The sequence below is a fragment of the Nymphalis io genome, chromosome 13 (genome assembly GCF_905147045.1).
Source record: "Nymphalis io chromosome 13, ilAglIoxx1.1, whole genome shotgun sequence".
In the NCBI taxonomy this organism is placed as follows: Eukaryota; Metazoa; Arthropoda; class Insecta; order Lepidoptera; family Nymphalidae; genus Nymphalis; species Nymphalis io.
The window spans coordinates 10,744,160-10,766,970 of NC_065900.1; the positions used below are offsets into that span (position 1 = coordinate 10,744,160).

The 22,811-nt window shown below is 32.4% G+C and overlaps 1 protein-coding gene across 33 annotated transcripts in view; it reads left to right on the forward strand.

The window, feature by feature from the left end:
* The window catches only part of LOC126772691 (modifier of mdg4), a 227,170-nt gene that overhangs the window by 89,592 nt on the left and 114,767 nt on the right, over positions 1–22,811 (forward strand). The window contains exon 5 of one of the 33 annotated variants that reach the window (XM_050493188.1): positions 20,014–20,261. The exons of the other annotated variants lie outside the window; for them this stretch is intronic. Coding sequence (XP_050349145.1) covers positions 20,014–20,246 — 233 coding nt within the window. The 3' untranslated portion in view covers positions 20,247–20,261. Of the gene's footprint in view, positions 1–20,013; positions 20,262–22,811 lie in introns of those variants that run through there. 33 annotated transcript variants of the gene reach the window in all.

Here is a 22,811-nt window from a genome sequence, read left to right on the forward strand (position 1 = left end):
ACTTTTCGGACTGCTACGGAATTTAACTCGAATTCTTATAACTAGCTTTTCCCATTATATTATTATTACATTTTTAATTTTAGAAAATTCTTTTAAGATTATTTAAATATATTTAAGGTAGGAATTTATTATAATTCCTTAATAATAGGTATTTATTATAATACTTTTCTAAATCAATTTCAGGTAAGAACAAAAAATAATCGACGAAAATACATATTATAAGATTTTAATTCGTTTTATTTGAATTGAATAATGAATGAATGAATTGAAATGATACAAATGTGACAAGAAAAAAGGAAATATACGAAGGAGGTAAAATAAATAAAACTAAAACTTTAAAAAATTTAATAACTAAAACCAAACACGAACTCCAGTATTTTAAAATTAGTACAATGTGTGTTAAGATATTCTGTGTACATTTTATTCGTGCTCTGAAGTGGTCCTTACAATTTATATGTGTTATCTTTGCCGATAAAATCAAAATGTTTTCATATCTCGTCATAATCGTTTTTTGGTAAGAGCAACTGACAATTATAATAAACGTTACACTTATATATATATATATCTTTAACGTAAATTTATTTAATTTCTTAGAAGCCTTAAAAAACTGTATTTGTCATTAATACTCTTATCGTATTTTTTTGTTGTTCTGCTTTTTAAATAACTTGTTAATACTTTATTTTGTATACTTTAATACTTGCTAAATAACTTGTTCTGGTTAGGTTCACTCCATGTTTCAATGTTAAAGTGGAAACTTTGTTGGCTTATGTGAGACTTATTTTGTTATCAAATGTTTATGTGTTATATTATGCTGTATGTTTCCCAAATAAATAAATAAATATCTTTTACATACATTTTTGTGAATAACAATTATGTGCAGTTTATACTTTAATTTACTTTAATTTTAAAAAATCGGCCATCTTAACAGATTTCGTTAAGACGATTTGTCAAAAAGTAAATTTTATTAAATTAAGTAAAATCTGTTGACAGATGTTCAATTTACAATATCTTCCCGAGGTAATGAGATGCTACAAATGGGGGGATTTAACTACAGCCTCCATAAAACTTTTAGTTATGGACCGAAAAAGCGATGGGTTTGTTCTAAATCTAACGGATGTAAAGCGGCCATCATCACAATTGATAATATCATTGTTAAAAGCAACCTACACCACAATCATGGTAAAAATAAAAATATAGATTCTTAAAGTCGTTTTTAATTTCAATTCTTATTTAAATATACAACATTAGTATCAACGGAACTTGGTGATGACGCATATAGCTGCGTTGACAAAGTTATAGTAACACCAACCTATTAACTTAAAAGGTATATCGGTACGCACAAACACATAAAATTATGGGGTACACCTCTTGACATAATTGTTTCAGACGAACCACAGTTTATAACGTCGAAGAAAGGCAATCAAATGATAAAAATTGGAATGTACCATTTTAGCTTAGATAGGAGACAAAGTACGGGTGCGAAGAAACGCTGGGTTTGCAGTTTCTGCGGCAGGGGATGCAGATCTTTGATCTTTACTGTAGACAATGTTATCATTAAGTATAAGAACGAACACAATCATTAAAATTACATCAAGAAAATGCAATATTTTTTAAAGCCTTAACATTTATGGATATTTCAGCTTAAAATTAATATCGAATACTATCTATTCGATATAAAGCGTTGTAAGCCTCAATTTCTTTAACTAAAAGGAATGAAGAAAGTTGTTATTTTTCAGGTCAATTATTCTTTCTCAAATCTCGTAGAGGTAATCCCATAATTGAGTTGAATGGATGCAGATACAGCTTGAACTCGACGAAAGGAAGCAAAATGACCTGGAGGTGCGCGAAGTGGGCCACGCCGGCCCAGTGTCGAGCGTACTTCATGACTGTCGACGACAAAATTCTCAAAATAAGAAATATTCATACTCATTGAAACAAAACCGAGGATTTTTAAACGCAGTTTATTCCTATTTTTATAATAATAAAAGATTATATTTAACCATCATTCGAGTTATAGTATTTATATTAAACTTAAGAGCCCTGTCACAAAATTACTTTTGTCAAAATTAGATAAACGCACGCCGACGTCTCGATCGGACTGAGTTTACGAGACAGTGTTGTCGCTGTAACTCAGTAATCTTGATAGTTTTTCTATTATTTCATTTATTGTTTTACTTTTCTCTTAAAATATTGTTTATTATGATAAGCAATTCCATAATTTGGAAAGGCCGGTAGGTATTTCTAAATAAAAAAAACAATATATATAATAATAACGCACCCGCGGTTTCCCTCGTGTGCGTTATTAAAGTATTTTTTTAAAGAATAATAGCAATCTCCCTTTTAAGGAATTTACAAATATTAGGAATTTTAAAGATAGTTGGGATCATAATGATTATGCTGGGAATTGTGACAATATCCCAAGGCTTGTACCTGGGACTTGTTTGCGGCTCGTAAACCGTAACGCTATTGCTTTTTATATGGTTTTGTATTTTTAAGGACGGCATTTATTTTAATAAATATTTTTTTATTGAGTTCGCTTATATTTATTTATTTAATCCAGATTTAAAAAAATTTAGATCTATTATACATGTTTTCGTTCGTCTGCGTGGTGTGGCGCTCAAAAATTGGGCATCAGTCCTACATCAGTACTGAATTCGAATGCCCAACCCATGGCATTTTGTAGCATTTTAAAAATTGTTATTATGTTGTTTTAAAAGTCTTTTAATTACATATTTTTTAAATAATTGAAAAAAAGTAATTCTTTATGAGCTAACGTTAATTTTGGTATAATTTTTTCTTAGTAATAATTATTTATTATGGAGAAATTTACAACTATTTCGGAGCGTTTTTAGTAGTTTGCCTTTGAATGTGATTTTTTATAGTTAATTAATACAAATATCAAAATTTTCAGGCCGCTATCACTAAATCACAATTTAAACTATAGTATTAAATTTTTCATTTAAATTGATCAGTACTGTAGTTCAATCTACGAACTAAAAAAGTGCATTCGCGCATTTTACGTGCGCTAACTTGATTTAGAATTTTGATTTTGTATAAATATGATGTTTGTATATGGCAGCGGATGGGGACTGAGAGCTGAAAATCGAGCTCAGTGGCGTGCCATTAGAGAGGCCTATGTCCAAGAGTGGACGATGAAGGGTTGATGATGATGGTAAATAGCTAAACCCCAATTAAGAAAATTGAGGCCGCTATGATATATACTAATAATTCTTCATTTTTCAATATATAGTTCAAAAAATCAGTCATTTAGTTTCTTACAATACGAAAACTAAGTTGACAGCTTAATGCAATAATGACGGTTAAAATGTAATAGTGCTCTTAAGCTAGCTGTTAGTTAGACTAACATCTTCTCATAAGTATTTTTATCTATTTCCATATATTTAGTATACGAGTATCGAATGAAATGTTAAAATCTAAATTAAAATATCACAAATAAGCTTACATTTATTTCTTTACTAGTTTCCATCCACAGTTTCACCCCATGTGGGTAAGGCTAGCCAATTGCCCAGGACATATTATAGTGTATAGGTGTGTCCGCAAGCACAAAAACACTCTCTGTTCGATTGGTCGGCAAATCAGACACGACCAGAAAGAGTTCACGAGCATGACCAAAGCGTTGCATGCCGAGCCACGGAAGTGTTCCTTTCCGAGTACGCTTCTAATTTTAAACTTGAGAGTATCCGGGCTGCTACTGAAAAAAATCGACAAAATATCCTCTACTACTACTATCAATAACTTTTATTGGCTGAGCCTTGAACCCAGTCCTTTGGATATTGCGGCCGTATAGCTCTAGTCTAGACAATCAAGGCAGTTACTAACTATTTACTAGATATTTGTATTTCGTCTCTGCCTCTAACACGAGCTTAACGCTTAATTAGAGGGGTAATTAGGAATATTAATAATTAATATAAGAAAATAATATTTATATCTGCTAGTAAGTTGTTAGTTACTAAAATTATTATTATTTATCTTCCTGAGATAGCTAAAAGCGTACATTCGAAAAACTCCGTATTTTCTGCAGTACGATATTTCTAGATTGAAATTTTTAACTACCAGTAAGTAACTTGGCCGTGGCCGTAACTTTTTTAATAATGAAAAGTAATTTGAAAAATATCCTATGTCCTAGGCCAGGATTAAAAACTGATCCGATCTTATATCAGATTACAGTTCCGTTGTTTGAGCGCCAGAGAAAGTAGTTGAGTCACAAATATCCAAACGCAAGCTGTCACATTAGTAATATTAGTTATGTGGCATACACGTTCTGATCAAAAATATTCTTATTACAGATGCTGTATTTACAACAACAAGATCAGGGAAACCCGCTTTGATTTTTCAAGGTTTTCGCTTCAATCAACACAGCAATTCTAGAGAAAATTACGGATACTTCGTATGTGTGAAGCGGGGTTTCGGATGTACAGCTACCGTCAGGACTTATAAACAGGAAATATTTTGTGTAAGAAATGAACATAATCATCTTTAAACTTTGAATGGCTTCAAGTAATATATTGTGAATCACTGTTTTTATTCTGTTTAAACTCCGCCTGCCTTAAGACTTCGCGACAAGAGGTAAAAACAAGCTTAAATACTGCTTATGGCAACAACAATATTTGTAGAGTAAACCCGCTCTGTCTAGTGTCTGTGACTAGGTAGAACTCGTGAGACTTAATAGAAGATTTCGAGTTAAAAAAAAACGAAAACTATTCGACTTCAATCTTCTTAGACTTTCATTAGACACGGATAGAGTAATAAAAATACAAAGTAACTTGTCAGTGTTGATTTATAGAATTTTGTTTAGGAAAGTTGCGAACAGATTGATCGCTTATACTACTGCTCAGCAATAATTGGTTAGCAACTCTAATCGAAGGCAATGAAACTCATAGTAATGTTTGCTATTTAATTGGCTTCTGTGTTCATTATAAATTTTTGTCAATCATTTACAGATTATAGATTCATTACCACTTTAATGAATAAAATAAATGAACATTAAGATGAAATAATAAAAGCTTTTGAAAACCATGGGAGTTCCTTTTACTTCTAGTGACAGTTATAAAACAAGAGCTGGGAAACCGATGCTCATGATAGGCAACTAAAAATACAACACTCATATTGAGAAATAAATCAAATCAGTATGGAGGTGTTAGAAATGGATGGATGAAGTCTTAATTTTAGAAGCATGCTTTATTTTAGGCCGGTTATTTATTTCTGCATTTGTTTTATCAGCAACGACCCGTCTCCATTTTCCACTTCACTCCTTCTCCTCTCTATTACTTTCGCAATTTTATGTATTTTTGATTAATTGATGTTCTAAAATTACTTTATACTTATATTATTTTATACTAATATATAATTTAAAAGTTAAGTAAGTATATTCTTTAAAAAGTTTTTATATTTATTTATGATTAATAAAAATAAATAATTAAAAATATTTTTTTTAAAACAATAACGTAACCACTATCAATATTTTTTTTACTTACAATAATTTAATAAAATGATATTCTTGTAAATAGGAATACATAGTATTTTTTATTCAATGAACTATTGAATGAATGATGTCAAGTTAATTGAATAAAACTGACAAAGTTATGATTTCAATTTTAATGTTCAATAATTAATATATAGATATATAGTTCCAGTATTCACGACATCCGCTTTTGGTAGACCTGTAATACTGCTGGGAGAGCACCGGTATAATTTATACAATTCTCGAGGGCTGAAGTCCACGTGGAGATGTGTCAAGTGGAGTGGCGGTTGTCGCAGCTCCTTCATTACCGTTGAAAATAATATGCACAACCTGAAAGATAAACATACTCATAAGAACTGAAAATTTATTAGGGTATCGCATTTTTTTTTCACCCTATGGTCTAATATTATTATATATATTATGGTCTATGGTCTGACTAATCTAATGTTTGTCTTAATTTATTTTGTGAAATAAAATATAAATTATTTGGTTGTATTTATGCTGTCTTTTTCTCTATTAAACTCTGAATATTGCTAAAGTTCGGGGTATCGTATCCTATAAACTAGTCCGCTTAGCTTATTTACTGTTAAATCAGCCTATGTGAATTCCGAATAATGTAACCAGTATCTTGTAAATAATTATTGTATATATTTAATAAAGGTATTGTTTATTATTTAATTTTATTTAAATTTATTGGTAAAACAAAAAAGTAAGGATTTGGTAGGTAGAATAACAGTACATAATGTTTTTAGAAATTAACATATTTCAAACATCTCATGTAATACGTATTTGCATTGTGAAAAATAAAAAATAAATAAGGTCGATATTTATAAATAATTATTAGATGCATCCTATCTAAAAATACATATTCGATCTATATCGACGTACGCTCAATTCGAATTTATATTTTAATTCATAAAATGTAAATAGAATATCAGCTATGGAAGAGCTTTCAGATAAGCTATAACGTCACATTAATAATGGTGAATATTATTTGCTCTCTCGCAAAAACTTCGTTTCACGGTTTTCGTTGGAGAAGACTTTGTTCAAATATTCGTTGATATTTATTTTATTGATATAATTGTAATAACTTACTTTATAATAAATTATCACTATAAGATTTAGCAAGTAGTTAATTTTATATAATGTAAATAATATAAATAATAGCAATATTAAACGTTATTATAATTTTCAGTATCGTTTGGAAAGTCAAGAGCCGGCAAACCTCTGTTAGTGATCGGAGACTACAAGTACAATATTCATCAAGAAAGAGATTTCAAGTCCGTTTGGAGGTGTCAGAAATGGAGAAAAGGATTATGTCGAGCTGCAGTGGCCACCATCAACACCGTTAGTGGCGACCTAGTGGCCATTTCATATACCAAACCCCATAATCATTGATATACTTGAAACAGCCAAGTGTAATCTCATTATATACATATATATATAATATGCGTATGTTTTGTCACTTTGTGACATTGCTTTATTTAAGGTGTTAAATAAAATAGCAATATATATTATTATGGTTTTAATTTGTTCTTTATTCATCATTGTTATAGAAAAATGATACCGATTTTTTTTTGTTATTTTATTATTTCAGGACATTATAGTCAAATTTGTTAATTACAGAGTAATTGTTTCAGAAATAGTTATAACAGAATCAAGATCTGGAAGACCTGTAATACAAATAGGCAAATTTCGTTATTACCGACACAGCAGTTACAGGGAGGGTAATGTGAAGTGTTTGTGGGTGTGCGCCAAGTGGTGCTCCGGCTGTCGGGGTTCATTGACTTCTATAGATTCGGAAATTGTCAAAATCAATAATAAACATAACCATGAATAAAATTAAACTCATTGGATCATGTCGATCATCATATTATGATACTATTATGTACCAATGGCAGAAGGAGTAAAGATTTATTTATTATTATTATTCCATGCGATCTGCTAATAGCTCTCTAATGGCTAATTAGTATTTTTTATTTAATACAAAGTTATGATAAGACTATCCCGAGGAGTGTGGCATATTTCCTTCCGTATGATGTTTCTGTTGTCATTTGAAATAGAATTCAAATCAGTCGATGCGCATAAAAAGCATTGTTAAAGTAAAATAACAGCATTTAATTGTCACACTACTGGGCTAAGACGTTCTCTCTCAAGAAGGTTGTTAGCTTATTAAGACACACTGCTCCAATTATTTTATTTATTTATAATATTAGGTCCTTACATATGAAATTAGCGATTTGTCGACCACTTTGATCTGAAATATCTCCTCTTTGGTTAAGAATTCCAAATTCAAATTTATTATGACGGACAAGAGGCGAATATTTAGAGATGTCTCTGTGATCACAAGGTTCAATACCGGAAGTGATCACCGACTTGTACGAGGCACTCTAAATATTGACTACAAGCTCGAGCGCGCCCGTCTAATGAAGTCTACACTCTGATCAAAATTGCTCCAAGCCGTGGAGTCTAGTACATTTCAGTTAAAACTGGAAAACCGATTCGCTGCCTTGGAAACCAACACTGACAACGTCAGATGTCATTTCACCGAAATTGTTCACTAATGCATTAGAGGATATGTTCAAGACGCTGCACTGGGAAGGGCGGGGCATAAACATAAACGGCGAGTACCTTTCGCACTTGAGATTTGCAGACGATATCGTCATCGTGGCAGAAACCGTGCAGGACATGCAATAAATGCTGAGTAGCCTGGCTGATTCTTCTGCTCGAATTGGTCTCCGGATGAACATGGAAAAATCCAAGATAATGTTCAACGAACACGTCAGTCCGGAACCAATAGCTCTCAACGGAGTTCCTCTCGAAGTTGTTCAGGAGTATGTGAACCTTGGGCAAACTTTGCAGTTGGGTCGAAACAACTTCGAGGGGGAAGCACGAAGAAGAGTACAGCTGGGCTGAGCAGCGTATAGAAAACTCGGTCAAGTCTTTTCGTCACGAATACCGCAATGCTTGAAGACAAAAGTCTTCACCGAGTGCGTTTTACGGTTATGACCTACGGACCGAGACGTGGACACTGACAGTGCGTTTGGTCCACCATTTTAAGGTCGCTCAGCGAGCTATGGAGAGGGCTATGCTCGGAGATTCTCTGAAGGATCGAATCCCAAATGTGGTGATCCGACAGAGAACCAAGGTTATCGACATAGCCCAAAGGATTAGTAAGCTGAAGTGGCAGTGGGCTGGACACATATGTCGCAGAACCGTTGACCGTTGGAGTAGACGCGTTTTGGAATGGAGACCACGCCTTGGCAAACGTAGCGTAGGACGCCCTCCAGCTAGATGGAATGACGATATACGCAAGGTGGCTGGCAGCGGTTGGAGATTAAGAGCTGAAAATCGAGCTCAGTGGCGTGCCATTGGAGAGACCTATGTCCAGCAGTGGATGCGAAAAGAGAATGATGTGTATGAATAATGATGAAATTCAAATTTATAAATTCATTTAGCTGGTACATTTGAGTTTTGAAAACAGTCATTCATTTTTTTTTCCTTATTATTTTTTTCTTTGGCGTCGCTTATTACCGCACAATGGAAAACATGAAATATCGGTATATTTACGAGTACGAGTTCTACCGTGGCACTAGTGCTGCAGAAACAGCTCGAAGGATTAATGATTTGTACGGCGCTACTGTCGCAAAAGAAAGTATGGTACGTTTTTGGTTTCAACGTTTTCGTTCTGGAAATTTTGACCTTCAGAACCAACCCCGTTCTGAATGAACGGCAAGAGACCAAAGTGGAAAATGAAGAATTAATGGCTATTGTGGAAGCGGATGCATCACAAAGCACTTCAGAGATAGCTGCAGGCTTCGGGGTAAGTGATAAAACTGAATTAATCTACTTGAAGCAAATTGGGAAATTAAAAAAAAACTTGAACGATGGGTACCTCATGAATTGAGTGAATCGAACTTAAACGCGTCGACTGCTGTGTTACTTAGCTCAACCGACACAATAATGAAGGGATTTTAAATCGAATCATTACTTGTGATAAAAAGTGGATACTGTTCGATAATCGGAAGCGCTCGTCGCTATGGCTGAACCCTGGAGACCGAGCCAAATCCTGCCCTAAACGAAAATTGACTCAGAAAAATTTACTTGTGAGTGTTTGGTGGATTAGCGCCGGTTTCGTTCACTTCAGCTTTCTAAAACGATTACGGCAGATATCTATTGTCAGCAACTGCAAACCATGAAGGAGGAACTAGCTGCTAAACAACCGAGATTGGTCAATCGCTCTAGGCTGCTTGCTTTACGACAACGCAAGACGACATGATGATGAGCTAAAATTGGAATGTCTGCGACATCCACCGTACTCCCTGGACCTTGCTCCAACAGATTACCATTTTTTCTGGAATTTCGACAACTTCTTACAAGGAAAAAAATTCAACTCCGATGTAGTAGTCCAAACCGCCTTCAAATAGTTTATTGATTCTCGCCCCCATGTTTTTTTAGTAAAAGGATCAATAAACTACCTATGAGATGGCAAAAGTGCATAGATAACAACAGTGCATACTTTGATTAATTAAATATATTTTACATAAAAAAAAAATAGACATTATATTCCTCCCGTAAAAAGCGCCAATTTCATATTTAAGGACCTAATACAAAATTATGATGGCAACGTTGCTGACATTAGGTACGCCATTTTTTCACGAATCCATAATAAATACAATAGGATACTTTAGACCTCGACCAACGTTGTCATGTCAGTTCAAGGTGATTTTTTTTCTCCTGTCATTGGCATAGGCTATAAATGAAAATATTATCGCTGTTAGCTACATAGTTATTAGCCAAGTTGAGTCACTAGTACAGTTATATTTATGATGTTACGATTAATGATGTGTATAATACTAAGAAAATTAATTATTTTATTTAAGTGTAGTATTTTGTTACTATTGTATTAATTTTATTTCAATAAATAAGAGTTGTGAGTTGGATAAATATTAATTGCATTGATTGATATATAAACGTAGAACAAACAAGCCTAGTTTTATTCGGGTCTCTTTTTTACTTTAGAAACGATTTCAAGTTTATTTTTAATTTCAAATTAAGAGTATAAAATATTTCTACATTGGGTCAACAAAATGTTGTTACAATATTACTAAAACTTTATTTCATGAGCATTTTTAAAAATGAAATCAAAAGGTTTCTCAGCTCCAAAAAAATTTACATGATGAAAATATGTGAATTTTGAGTTATAATTATTCTATATTTCATTTAGAAGACTATCCCGAGGAGTGTGGCATATTTCCTTCCGTATGATGTTTATGTTGTCATTTGAAACAGAATTCAGAACAGTGGATGCGCATAAAAAGCATTGTTAAAGTAAAATAACAGCCTCTAATTGTCACTCTACTGGGCTAAGACCACCTCTCTCAAGAAGAAGGTTTTTAGCTTATTTAGACACACTGTTCCAATTCAGATTGGAGGATTGTGAAAGAAAAAGTATTATGCTGGTGGTAAATAGAAAGTAATTGTTATTTATTTAATTTCATCATAATGTTACGTTATTCAAGAAGATATATTCATTGTCATAAACAGTTGTCACATTAATTTATATTTTACAGCTATTGTTCTAACACATTCGAGGCAGGGTAAGCCGATAATAAAGATCGGTAACTACCGCTTTTATAGACACAGCAGCTACAAGAGGAACAATGGTCGATGTCTCTGGATATGCAGCAAGACCTACATGGGCTGTCGGGCCTCCGTCAATTGTCTGGATAATATGATTATAAGAATGACAAATGTACATAATCATTAATATGTAAACGTGTATTCAATTATAATAAATTATGTTTGTTGCTAATTTATTTCGTCATTTATGTTTAGGTAATAGTTGAATATACGAATTATTTTTTTTATTTAATTTTGTTATTTGTATGTACTCGTGTGTACGTATATGATATCGTAGAAAATAAGAATAACAGTTTAAGATATCCTGCAAATAATATCTTGCAAAATATATTGATAAAGTCCTATACCTGTGACTTTGTCTGGCTTGTGATTAGTTATATTTTCTCATAAGTATTATTATTTTCTTAATATATTTTTTTTAATTTTAATATCTTTGTTAATTAACTATGGCAATTTAACTCAACATGTATTCTAAAATATATCCTGCACTTAGTATATAATTGTATTGTTATATATTGTTAAGAATATCAGATTTAGAAATTAAAAAATCTAATAGAATCTCCTGAATTTTAAATTTTAGTGTTCTCTGAAAGTCTTCGTAGTTTTTTTGAGTTGGTATGATCGTTATATAACAATGTTATATTAAGGCAGTATTGATTGTAATTCTCTTAAATATTAATATTTATCTTTATGTTAACTATATTTCTTTGTTATCTTATCGATAAACAAATTTTTTATTCAGACGTACACATTTTTATAATGAAACATTGTAAACAAAAATTGTTATATGGGAAGGTATTACTGGTTCTTTGAGGCAAAGGTCGAGGTTTGCTGGTTTGCGTATATTGTGTTAAATGGGGCTCCGTCTAATTACATAAGTGCAATCGAAATTGTTGAAATAATAGATGATCATAATTATGAAGTGGTATTTATAACGAAAATAATTGTCTAATTTTTAATTCTTAAACATAAGAAAAAAAAATTTTTTTTCTAGGACCAATATTAACCACATCCAGACGAGGTAATCCTGTTATTCAGATTGGCAACTATCGATACAGTCGTCATACAAGATACAAAGGCAAGAAGGTCTTGTGGCCTTGTGTTAAATGGGCTGTCACCAACTGCAGAGCTTCCGTGACAACATTTGAAAACGAAATCATTACTATCAAAAATGAGCATAACCATTAAAAATAGTTTACGTTATTTAAATGTATACATTTAAATACAGTGAATTTAACCATAGAACTTAAACTGACGTTACAAATTGAACGAGCGAAATGCGCACAAGGAGGCGTGGCTTATTAATTAAGTTCCTAATTTCAATTATTAGTCTCGACTTTGTTTTATCTCTCGTATTTAATATCAAACAATACAAAATTATTTCAAATAAGAGTGCCGACAAGGATGGTGAAAGGTGGTAAAAGCTATGACTATGGTATTTTTTTAGCTAAAACAGTGATTTTATATTATAAAATAATTATACAAAGACTTACTCTTTGTATAAAGGTTGTTAGAGTTCTAGAGATTGTTTTTCTTTTTATGGTATAGTTATTAATAATAAAATTATTTTTGGTCAGATTTTTGCCCAATCATCATCATCATCATGCCTAATTATGCGATATAATAATAATGATAATAGAAATGTTTGATGTAAGTTAGAGAGAATTAAAATGTAAATAAAATATTTGTTATAAGAAACCCTTATTTTTCCTTGCATACCTTTATAAAAAAAAACTTACGTTTTGAATTGTGGTGCAGAATGCAAATACATTTATAAAATATTTATTGGCCAATTATCGACTAAATTTCTCATTCTTGTTGATATAACATATTCTTATAAAAATGTGGTGTACAGTGATTTTTAGACAATCTTTCGCAGCAAACTTTAAAGTTTTTAGCTTTATAAGCTTTTTAATGAATTACACCTCAATTATTACTAAAAAAATCTATTTTTGAATAAAATTAATAAAATATATGCTTTCTATTTCCACAATAACTTTTAAATGTTATTTAATAGTAGTTTTATATCAAGGCTCTTGATCAAATAGCAACAATGAATGAAATTTCAGGACCAGTTTTTGCTTTGTCGAGATGGGGCAAACCGGTGATGATGATCGGTGAATATCGTTACAATAAATACTGCCACGCGAAAGGTCCCAAAGCGAAATGGTATTGCGGCAAATGGAGTAAAGGATGCAGATCTTCAATAACTACATACGATAATGAGATTATAAAAATAAATTCAATTCATAATCATTGAATTCAATTGAAGTTATTACTTTTCTTAAACACATGTATGATTAACCATTTTCCTGTCCCGTGAGCCACGTATGACTGATGTTTAGACACTTGGTCTGTTTTGTTACTTGGTTGGCTTCATGCAAGCCCGTCTGGGTACCGCCCACTCTTCACATATCCACAAACAGCAATACTTAGCATTCTTGTATTCTGGTTAGAAGGGTGCGTGTGAAGTTGTTGATGCATTGACGATTTATAGAGTGATTATTATTACTTACGGTGCCAATGTCTATGGGCGGTTCACTAACCATAAGGTGGCCCATTTGCTCGTCCGCCTAATGTAATCTAAGTCTTAAATACAATTCAACAGGAAAGACAATTGGGTGTAATATTTTTGATGTGAAACGATATTCACAAAGTTAGCATACAAACAGAGCTATGTGGCTCGTGAAGCTGACTTGAAATATGCTCGTGAAGACATCGATTAATCGAACTACAATTTTCTATTGTCGTGTTTTATAATATGTATTAAATAAATTAATAACATATTTTCTGCAGCAAATCTATTCTTAACCAAGATTGTATGTGTGTTATTGTGTGTGTGATTCATTTATTTTTGTCTATTCTTATAAACTCCAATGTTAATGTTTGGTAATACGTTGATGCCAAAAAACAATTTCAATGAATAAACTTATTTTAAAAGATATGTTTTTATTGTTACTCATTTGTGTGCTTTAACAATATTTTAATGTTCTTATAATAATAATTTACAAAAAACCTGAAGAAAACTTTAGTCATGACGAATCAAATGCTTTTCTTTTTAGACTTTAGTTTATTTATTTATTTATTTATTTTTTAAAGTGTTTAAAATTTTAAAGTGTGTAAAAATTTATAGTAAATAGATTGAATCTTTTTTTTATTTTCAGTGCCATTTTTTGGTGTTTCTAAATTCGGCCGACCAGTTATAATAATGGGCAATTATCGATTCAATCGGCGCAGTCGCTGTAAAGGTGCTCGAGCTCAGTGGCAATGCTGTAAGTGGACCTCGACCGGCTGTAGAGCTTCCCTCATAACAATCGATGAAGTCATTATTAAGAAATCTAATTTTCACAACCACTGATATATTACTCGCTAAACAATCGAAAGGACAAACATTGGGCGGGTTTTGAAAAAAAATTAAACAATTCATATTAAATAAAAATGTACTTAGTATCCAACTTTTAATTATTAAACAAACATATAAAAAGTTAATAAGTACTTTTTAAATTGAGATTTCTCTAAGAAAATCCGAGTAGAACAGAATAGTATTAAGTATTTAAAATTAATGGTAACTCCATGCTTTTTTGTGAATAACATATAAACGGTTATTGAACCTGCTCACAGTGAGTTAAGTTAACTTAAGTTACCTTAAGCAATACGAGTAATACTCGTTTTTTGGTAAAAATGTCTAACGTATCGGTAATGTCCGATTTTTTTTTTTTTTATATGCCCCGGGATGGCAAATGACTCTACTCCACCTGATGGTAAGTGGTAGTAGAGTCCAAACGCGACGACGGCCAGTACAGTCGGGAAGAATGTTCTGTACTAGCCGTCCCCGCCTTGCCGGCCCGCAAGATGCCTCTTTACGCCTCGTTTGAAGGAACCCGGGTTGTAAGAGGAGGGGAACACGTGAGCTGGTAAGGAATTCCATTCTTTGGTAGTGCGGCAAAGAAAGGAGTTGCCAAATTTCTTTGTGCGCGATGGAATTGATGTCACAGTTAGGCGGTGACATCGAGAACCAGCTCGCGTGGACTTAAGAAGGAAGGGGGAAGCAGGAATTAGAGAGAATAATTCCTCAGAGCACTCGCCGTGATACAGACGATAGAAAGCGCTCAGTGCTGCTATCTCGCGACGCAATTGTAAAGGTTCAAGGGTGTTTGTGACCTTTACGTCGCCAATAATGCGTACTGCACGTCGCTGCAACCGGTCCAAGGCCTCCATTAGGTACTTAGCGGAGCCATCCCAAAGGTGCGAGCAATATTCAACGCAAGACCGTACCTGTGTTTTGTATAACAGGCACAGTTGTTGTGGCGTGAAAAAACACCGCACCTTGTTCAGAACTCCGAGTTTTCGTGAAGCTGTTTTTATAATAGCCTCGATGTAATCCCTTGGACTAAGGTCGCAGCGAACGTCCATCCCCAGCATGGCGATTTTGCTTTGTATCATCAGCGGTGTGCCACAGAGGGAGGGATGAGGGTAAAATGGTGACTTTTTCGCTGTGAGAGCGCACACCTGTGTTTTGTTGGCATTAAACTCAACAAGATTATCAGAACCCCATTTGGCGATGAGCTCTAATGTCCTATCGAGTTCAATGACAAGATTCTCCCGCCTCTCCTCAGTTTCCGCCCGCCCAGCCACTGCGCGTCCTTGGTATCCACCATGCACTGTACTATCATCTGCATAGCAATGCATGTTCCCAAGAGAGAGCATATCATTGATATGCAAAAGAAAGAGTGTGGGAGATAGCACAGATCCCTGGGGGACCCCAGCATTCACTACATAGAATTGTGAAGCGCAACCATCTACTAAAACACGAAGGCTACGCTTGTGTAGGAAGCTGGCAATCCAGGTGCATAGCTGAGCAGGCAGACCATATGCCGGTAGCTTGGAGAGAAGACTTCTGTGCCAGACCCTTTCGAAAGCCTTGGAGATATCGAGGCTGACAGCCAACGATTCTCCATGCTTGCCGATAGCTTCACCCCAGAGGTGCGTTACGTACGCTAGAAGATCACCTGTGGACCGATTTCCGACATCATTATACTTTAATACGAGTTCGCATTATTGCGAAACCATGAACTGTTAATTATGATTGTACAATACATTAATACCTCTAATTGAGTTGTCTTAACGATTCATATATCGTATATTGATTATTTTATATAGTAGAATGCTTATACTTTGCTTCATTGTTTGAAAATTTTGTAATTAGTTAAATTTTGGATAATTATTTTCTAAAAGTCTTTGAGAACTGAAAGAGTTTTCATTTTCCGAAATTAAAAGTACCTAGCAGTTTTCTTTCTTATCTTTTATCTTAATTTATTTTCGGTCTTTTGATTTAGACTACGTCCGATATTGTGTAGTGATACAATTACGACGGCGTAATCTTTTGCGGTCCTTATATTTAAAATTGACAATTTCTATTTATTTTTGCTTTATGCAATGAAACAGTTTTTTTAACTATTAATAATAAACCACTATACGACGAAAACTTATATTTTTGTTAAACTTTAAATGTATAGAATATAAAATTTTGTGATACTATTCCATGAGATACAAAAAAAGAAAATGGAGAGAAGTCATCAGAATGATGTCTTGTAGAAGGAGGTCTGGAGAAGTTTTTGATGTTGTACAGACTTTTTCAGATTTCTTTTAGCAATACATCAGAAAGTCATCGAATATATATCGTTTTGGAATTCCTGAAGCCGAAAACTCGATTTTTTTATAAACACATTGGAAATGAAAAAATAATTCTACGATCCTTTACAATTACAATATTACAATAGTGACAAATATAATGAATAGTATTTTAAAAATGTTTTTTGCATCAGTGACATTTACAATTTATTGTGATTATGAGTAGACAACTGTTTTTGGGAGTAATAATACTAAATAAAAATGCATTAATGTCTAGATATTTTGTTAAATTTAATGTTGTATATATAAATAGAAATAAATTAGTAATATAACGTTTAAATGTATCTAGAAATTAACAAAGTAATAAATTTTCAGACCAATGTTAAAGTACATAATCGAAAATTTGAATTAAAATTATACAAACATCAAACAGTGTTTAATATTCCCTTAGTAGGTGAATTTAATTGTGCTATAAGATGTAAATTTATATATGTTATGCTTATTTAATATATATTATTAATATTTCAGAGCCAATATTCACGCTGTCCAGATTCGGCAGACCGGTGGTGATGATAGGAATGTATCGCTATAACCAACGAACCCACAGTAAAGGGCCCAGGGTACAGTGGCTCTGCTGCAAGAAAACAACCAAGGGTTGTAAAGCTTCAGTTATAACAATTGAACAAGAAGTAGTAAAGATTACCAACCAACATAACCATTTATGATTTATTATTGTACCAAAGGTGATATAATATTGCAAATAATAAAAGTACATATAAAATGCTAATATTAGCGTTTGGGAAATCTCGACATTTTCTGTTGACTATTAAGTCTTGACAATCTCCCGGAACTTCGAGACACGAGATGTCCCGGAATCAAAATCCTAACCGAACGAATGTCGCTTAAAATGTTAAGATGACTAGTGGTTTTTATTTTTTTGTTTCTATCTTTATATGAAAGTTATATTGTTGGTGAGCTGTGGCTATAGTAAAATAATTGTTAATATGTTTAAATTTATTGATTATAATATTATTTATAGTAAAATTTAATTGAATATTACTAATATTATTAATATATTTTATTGATTATCACTAAAAAAGATTTAGTTTAAATTTCTGATTTTTTAAAACAAATCCTCGTAAACATATAACATTATTTTATTTTATTTCTGTTACGCAAGGGTTTGTTGTAGTTCTTCATTTACACTTGTACCGATGAATAAATGCTAAAAGTGGCCAGGGTAGCCTAGGGAGCCAGCTACGCAGGATATTTTATCCGTCACTCTCGAAATCCAAAGGGACGCCAAATCTCAGGCGCAGGATCAAACACGTACGTGTATTTCGAGGCACGGGAGTGTACACACTTTCAATTCATAGGCTGCTACTGAGAAGTTTCCGACAGAAAAACCCAATAACTCGGCCCGATCAGGGTTTGAACCCAGGACGTCGGGATATGCAGCCTTGTATCTAGTCCATTATGCCTTAGCCTTATATATAATCCAAACAGTTATCTAATTAAACGATTACATCGATTTTTAAAAACGTAATAAACTTAAAAAATCACTATGTTAAATACTTAAAATAGATGCTTTGTTATTTTTCAGTAAGTATAATTACCATCAGAAGTAATTTTCGTTTGAATATACTTTGCAGGTGTAAGGTTTGGTTTATCGACACGAGGCCAACCAATCATAAAAATCGGCGAAAATAGATTTAATCGTAGGAGCACATGCAGGGGCCCCAGGGTCCAGTGGCGGTGCAGCAAGTGGTCTGCAGGGTGTCGCTCCTCCTTTATCACTTATAATAATGAGATAATCCTCATGAAAGAAATCAAACATACGCATTAAAATGTTGTACATATGCAAATGTATAGCATAATACTTGTACAGTCAAATCACATTGGAGACGTTTTTGCGTTTGTAGTAGTCAACGGGCAGCAGAAAAATAAAAGAACAAATTTGATATTTTTTCAATTTTATATGTAGTTACTTAATATTAAAAAAATCACCTGGAGGTAGGCTTTGTGCAGGCCCTCATTAGATATTCTGCTGCTAAGCAGCAATACTTAGTATTGTAGCGTTTCGGTTTGAAGGGTGGGTGAGCCAGTGTAACTACAGGCAAAAGGGACATAACATCTCAGTTTTCAAGGTTGGTGGCGCATTGGCGATGTAAAGAATGGTTATTATTTCTTACATCGCCAATGTCTATGGGCGGTGGTTACCACTTACCATCAGGTGTCCCATTTGTTCGTCCGCCATGTATTTTTTTATGTTATAGGCTAACAAAAAAAAAAATACATGAATTTCATCAAATACAGATAATTCAGATTTCATAGTCAACCTCACTTCTCGCTTTCATTCGATAAATCATCTATATAATTCTATCATGTTTTGTCTAAAGTCTCGTCTCTATCTAAAAAAATATTTTCCTCTTTAATGGCATGTAGACAAACATTTCTCCATTCCTCTGGTCCAGTTAAAGCATTATATTTTTTGCTTAGCTATTATCATTATTGCATTCATATCCATGTGTTTTGCGACGTAATTTTTCACTATCCACCATATTTTTATAGGATAAGGTTGGTTAAATTCAACTTAACAAATAAAATGACAACTCTAATGCTACTTATAGGAGCGCGCGAGGCATGTGGCCGCTAGCGCAAACTGGTGTATTCCGGTATTCGTCACTGTTTTACACTACTTTAAACGCAAAAAATATTCAAGTTGATTTGACTTATTGAACATATTTTTGATTTAAAAAAAAAATTATAGTTATAGTTCCAATCCCATTTTTCAAAGTGTTAGCAAGATTATTATATTTAATTAATAAAATGTTGTAATTACGAATTTAAATTTGTTATTTGTTTACAGATGAACAGTTAAGCCTTGTACCTATTTTATATTGTTTTTGTATTATGATAAAATATAGAAAAATTGTTTATATACTTTTTTTTTTCTTTTCTTAATCTTTACAACCTCAAGTATTTTTTGCAAGAGATTTAAACGCTATTGGCTACAATCGCTTATGACGTCATTTACTCTAAAACTAACTTTGTGTATGTTAAGATAGTCCAACTAAAATTAAAAAAAAGAACTAGATAATGTAATATAAATACTGACATTTTATCAAGTGTAATACGGCAATTTGGTAAAGATTATACGACGTTGGTCTATTATTCATAAATCAATTACATCTTTACAAACATCATTGCTTCTAATTTTTGGTGCCTTACTTATATTTAAAATAATTTCATTTCAGAATTGTTGGACCCTATGAACTATTTTCCAGGCCATAAGCCAGAATACGCGTCGTCTAAACAAGGAGGACTTGTAATTCAGATTGGAACACATAGGTTTTATCAGCACAGGATGAATAAGGATTTACAGGCTCAATGGCTGTGTACTAAGAGGAGGTTGAGTAGTTGTAAGGCATCGTTGACGACCGTAAACAACGAAATTATTAAAGGGCACAATGAACACAGTCATCTTTAATTTTTTGTTCATGGCATTTTTGCACATGTTCATGGCACTTTTCTTGGTACATCAGATTATATGGCAAGGATATATAATTTTCTAATTGTAATTAGTCCACGTCCACATTCACACGGCTTACGGTTGCATTAAGGCTTTATCAATGGCGACTAAACTCCTTTATTATTCTTCTATTCTCTCTCAATTTTTTATTTATTATTATTTTATGCTAGCAATAGTCTATTAATAATATGTATTATATTTTCTGTCAGTTTGTATACTTTATATTTAGAATAAAATAGAATATAAATTTATGACACTTTGATGTGATTGACGTGTTTGCTGAAGTAATTTTAGTTGTTTAATTTGGTAATCTTTTTCTCATATTTTTTCGAATTTTTTTCTTTTCTTGCTCTTTGTTAATTTTTCATTTTGGTTTACTAATAAAGGAGTTACTAAGATTAAGTCATATTTTATGAGTATGTTTTAATATTTATTTAGGAGGATATGAGTGAAGTTATTTTGCATAATATTTATGTAACGCATAACATACGGCTTGATAACATAAATATGTTCAATGCAATATTAATACACGACAAACTTTCTTGATTAATACAATAGCTAGATAAATAATTATAATACAGCACTTTTTAACTTAACTACTCATAACCACTTTAATTTTTCTTTCTTTCACTTTAACTTTCAAATTTCTAATAAAAACTTCGCCAACATTAAAAGCGCCATTTTTCTATAATGAATGGTTATGAGGTTAGGCATAGGTTTATGAGATTTCGACAAATGATATCAAATTTGTTTATTTGTCTTTATTCCTCTCGTGGTTGGAATAGGTAACATATATAAGTTTTGTTATAAAAATATTCTCCTTTTTGAGCACATCATATTATATTTATTATATATTAACAAAGTTATTGTTAATGGGTAATCACAGTAGACGATTTATAAAATATATTATATAAGTTAATAGATTAAATTTATTCGTAGAAATAAAATATTTTTCATATAGTAGTCGTTTCATTTTTAACAATAGATAAAATAGCTAAAAAATAATTTAAATTAACAATTCCAATATTTGTTCAGTTGATGCAAGAATCTGATGTACTCGTAAGTTATATGCGCGTATTTATTATGCATACGTATGACTAATTGTTCATTTGATTCGATCTAACATGGCCCAACCTTAAAAAAGGCTTAAAGTAAAATACCATTTTAAAGGTAAGGTTCGATTTATATTTTAGAAATATTATATATAGAATAAATGCAAATATTATAACTTATCTTTTTTTCCCGGTAGCTTCATGTCATGTGGCTTTTTTCCCTTCTCTTTTGACGCGTTACTTGAGCGTAAAATACGCCAATGTCGTACATGATTAAGAAGATGACAATTATTGAAAGTGAAACTTTGGTTTGGAATTATAAATTAGAATATCGTTTTGTAAAATATTCATTTTGACATATATTATTACACGATCATGATAGCAAATGAAATGAAAACACCTTAACATAACAAATATAATTATAATAATATCGAGAAGATTTTATTATTATTAATAATTTTTTTTTGTAGCGTAGTATATAAAGTTAGGTACCTATACATACTCGAAGTTATTACTTTAATACCCGTATGTTAAAAAAAAGAAAACAGTGCCATATATTTTATTATTATAAATATTATGTAAATGTATATAATGTAAATATCTAGTTCTAATACATATTTTAAACTCTACGTTATTATACCTTACAGCCGAACCAGTTTACACAGTATCTAAGTTTGGAAAACCCGTTATTCAAATTGGTGGGTACAGATACAATAGACGCAGTGCTTGTAAAACTGCGCGTGCGCAGTGGCTTTGCTCGAAATGGTCCTTAGGATGTCGCGCCTCTCTTATTACTCTCCGGGATGAAATTATTAATACGAAGAATGTACACAATCACTAAATATATTTGAAATTATGATAGGGACGCATAATGTGTGGAATTTTGCATTTGAAGAGTTATAAATATAAAATATATCGTATTAATTACGAATATGAACTATCTGTAAACTGCGTTTCAATATAATGAAATGAAAAATTATGTAAAGTCCAATGTATCGATGGGAAATAGTATGTCTGAAAATTAACCTTTTAAATGTCACAATCATCACAGTTCCAGTTTTGTTATGTATTTAGAGCTTAAAATAATATTTATACACAACATAGGAAATGGGCCAGTGGTAAAAACGCGTGAATCTTAACCGATGATTGTGGGTTCAAACTCTTGCAAGCACCACTGAATTTTCATGTGCTTAATTGGTGATTATAATTTATCTCGTGCTACACAGTAAATAAAAACATCGTGAGGAAACCTGCATATGTCTAATTTCTCTGAAATTTTGCCACATGTGTATTCCACCAACCCGCTTTTGAGCAGCGTGGTGGAATAAGCTTCATACCTTCTCCTCACAAAAAAAGGAGATGAGGCCTTAGCCCAGCCGTGGGCCATTCACAGGCTGTTACTATAGGACTTTTACAAGTAAATCTTATATATATTTTTGGTCTTTATACAACATGGTTTTTTATTGTTTAA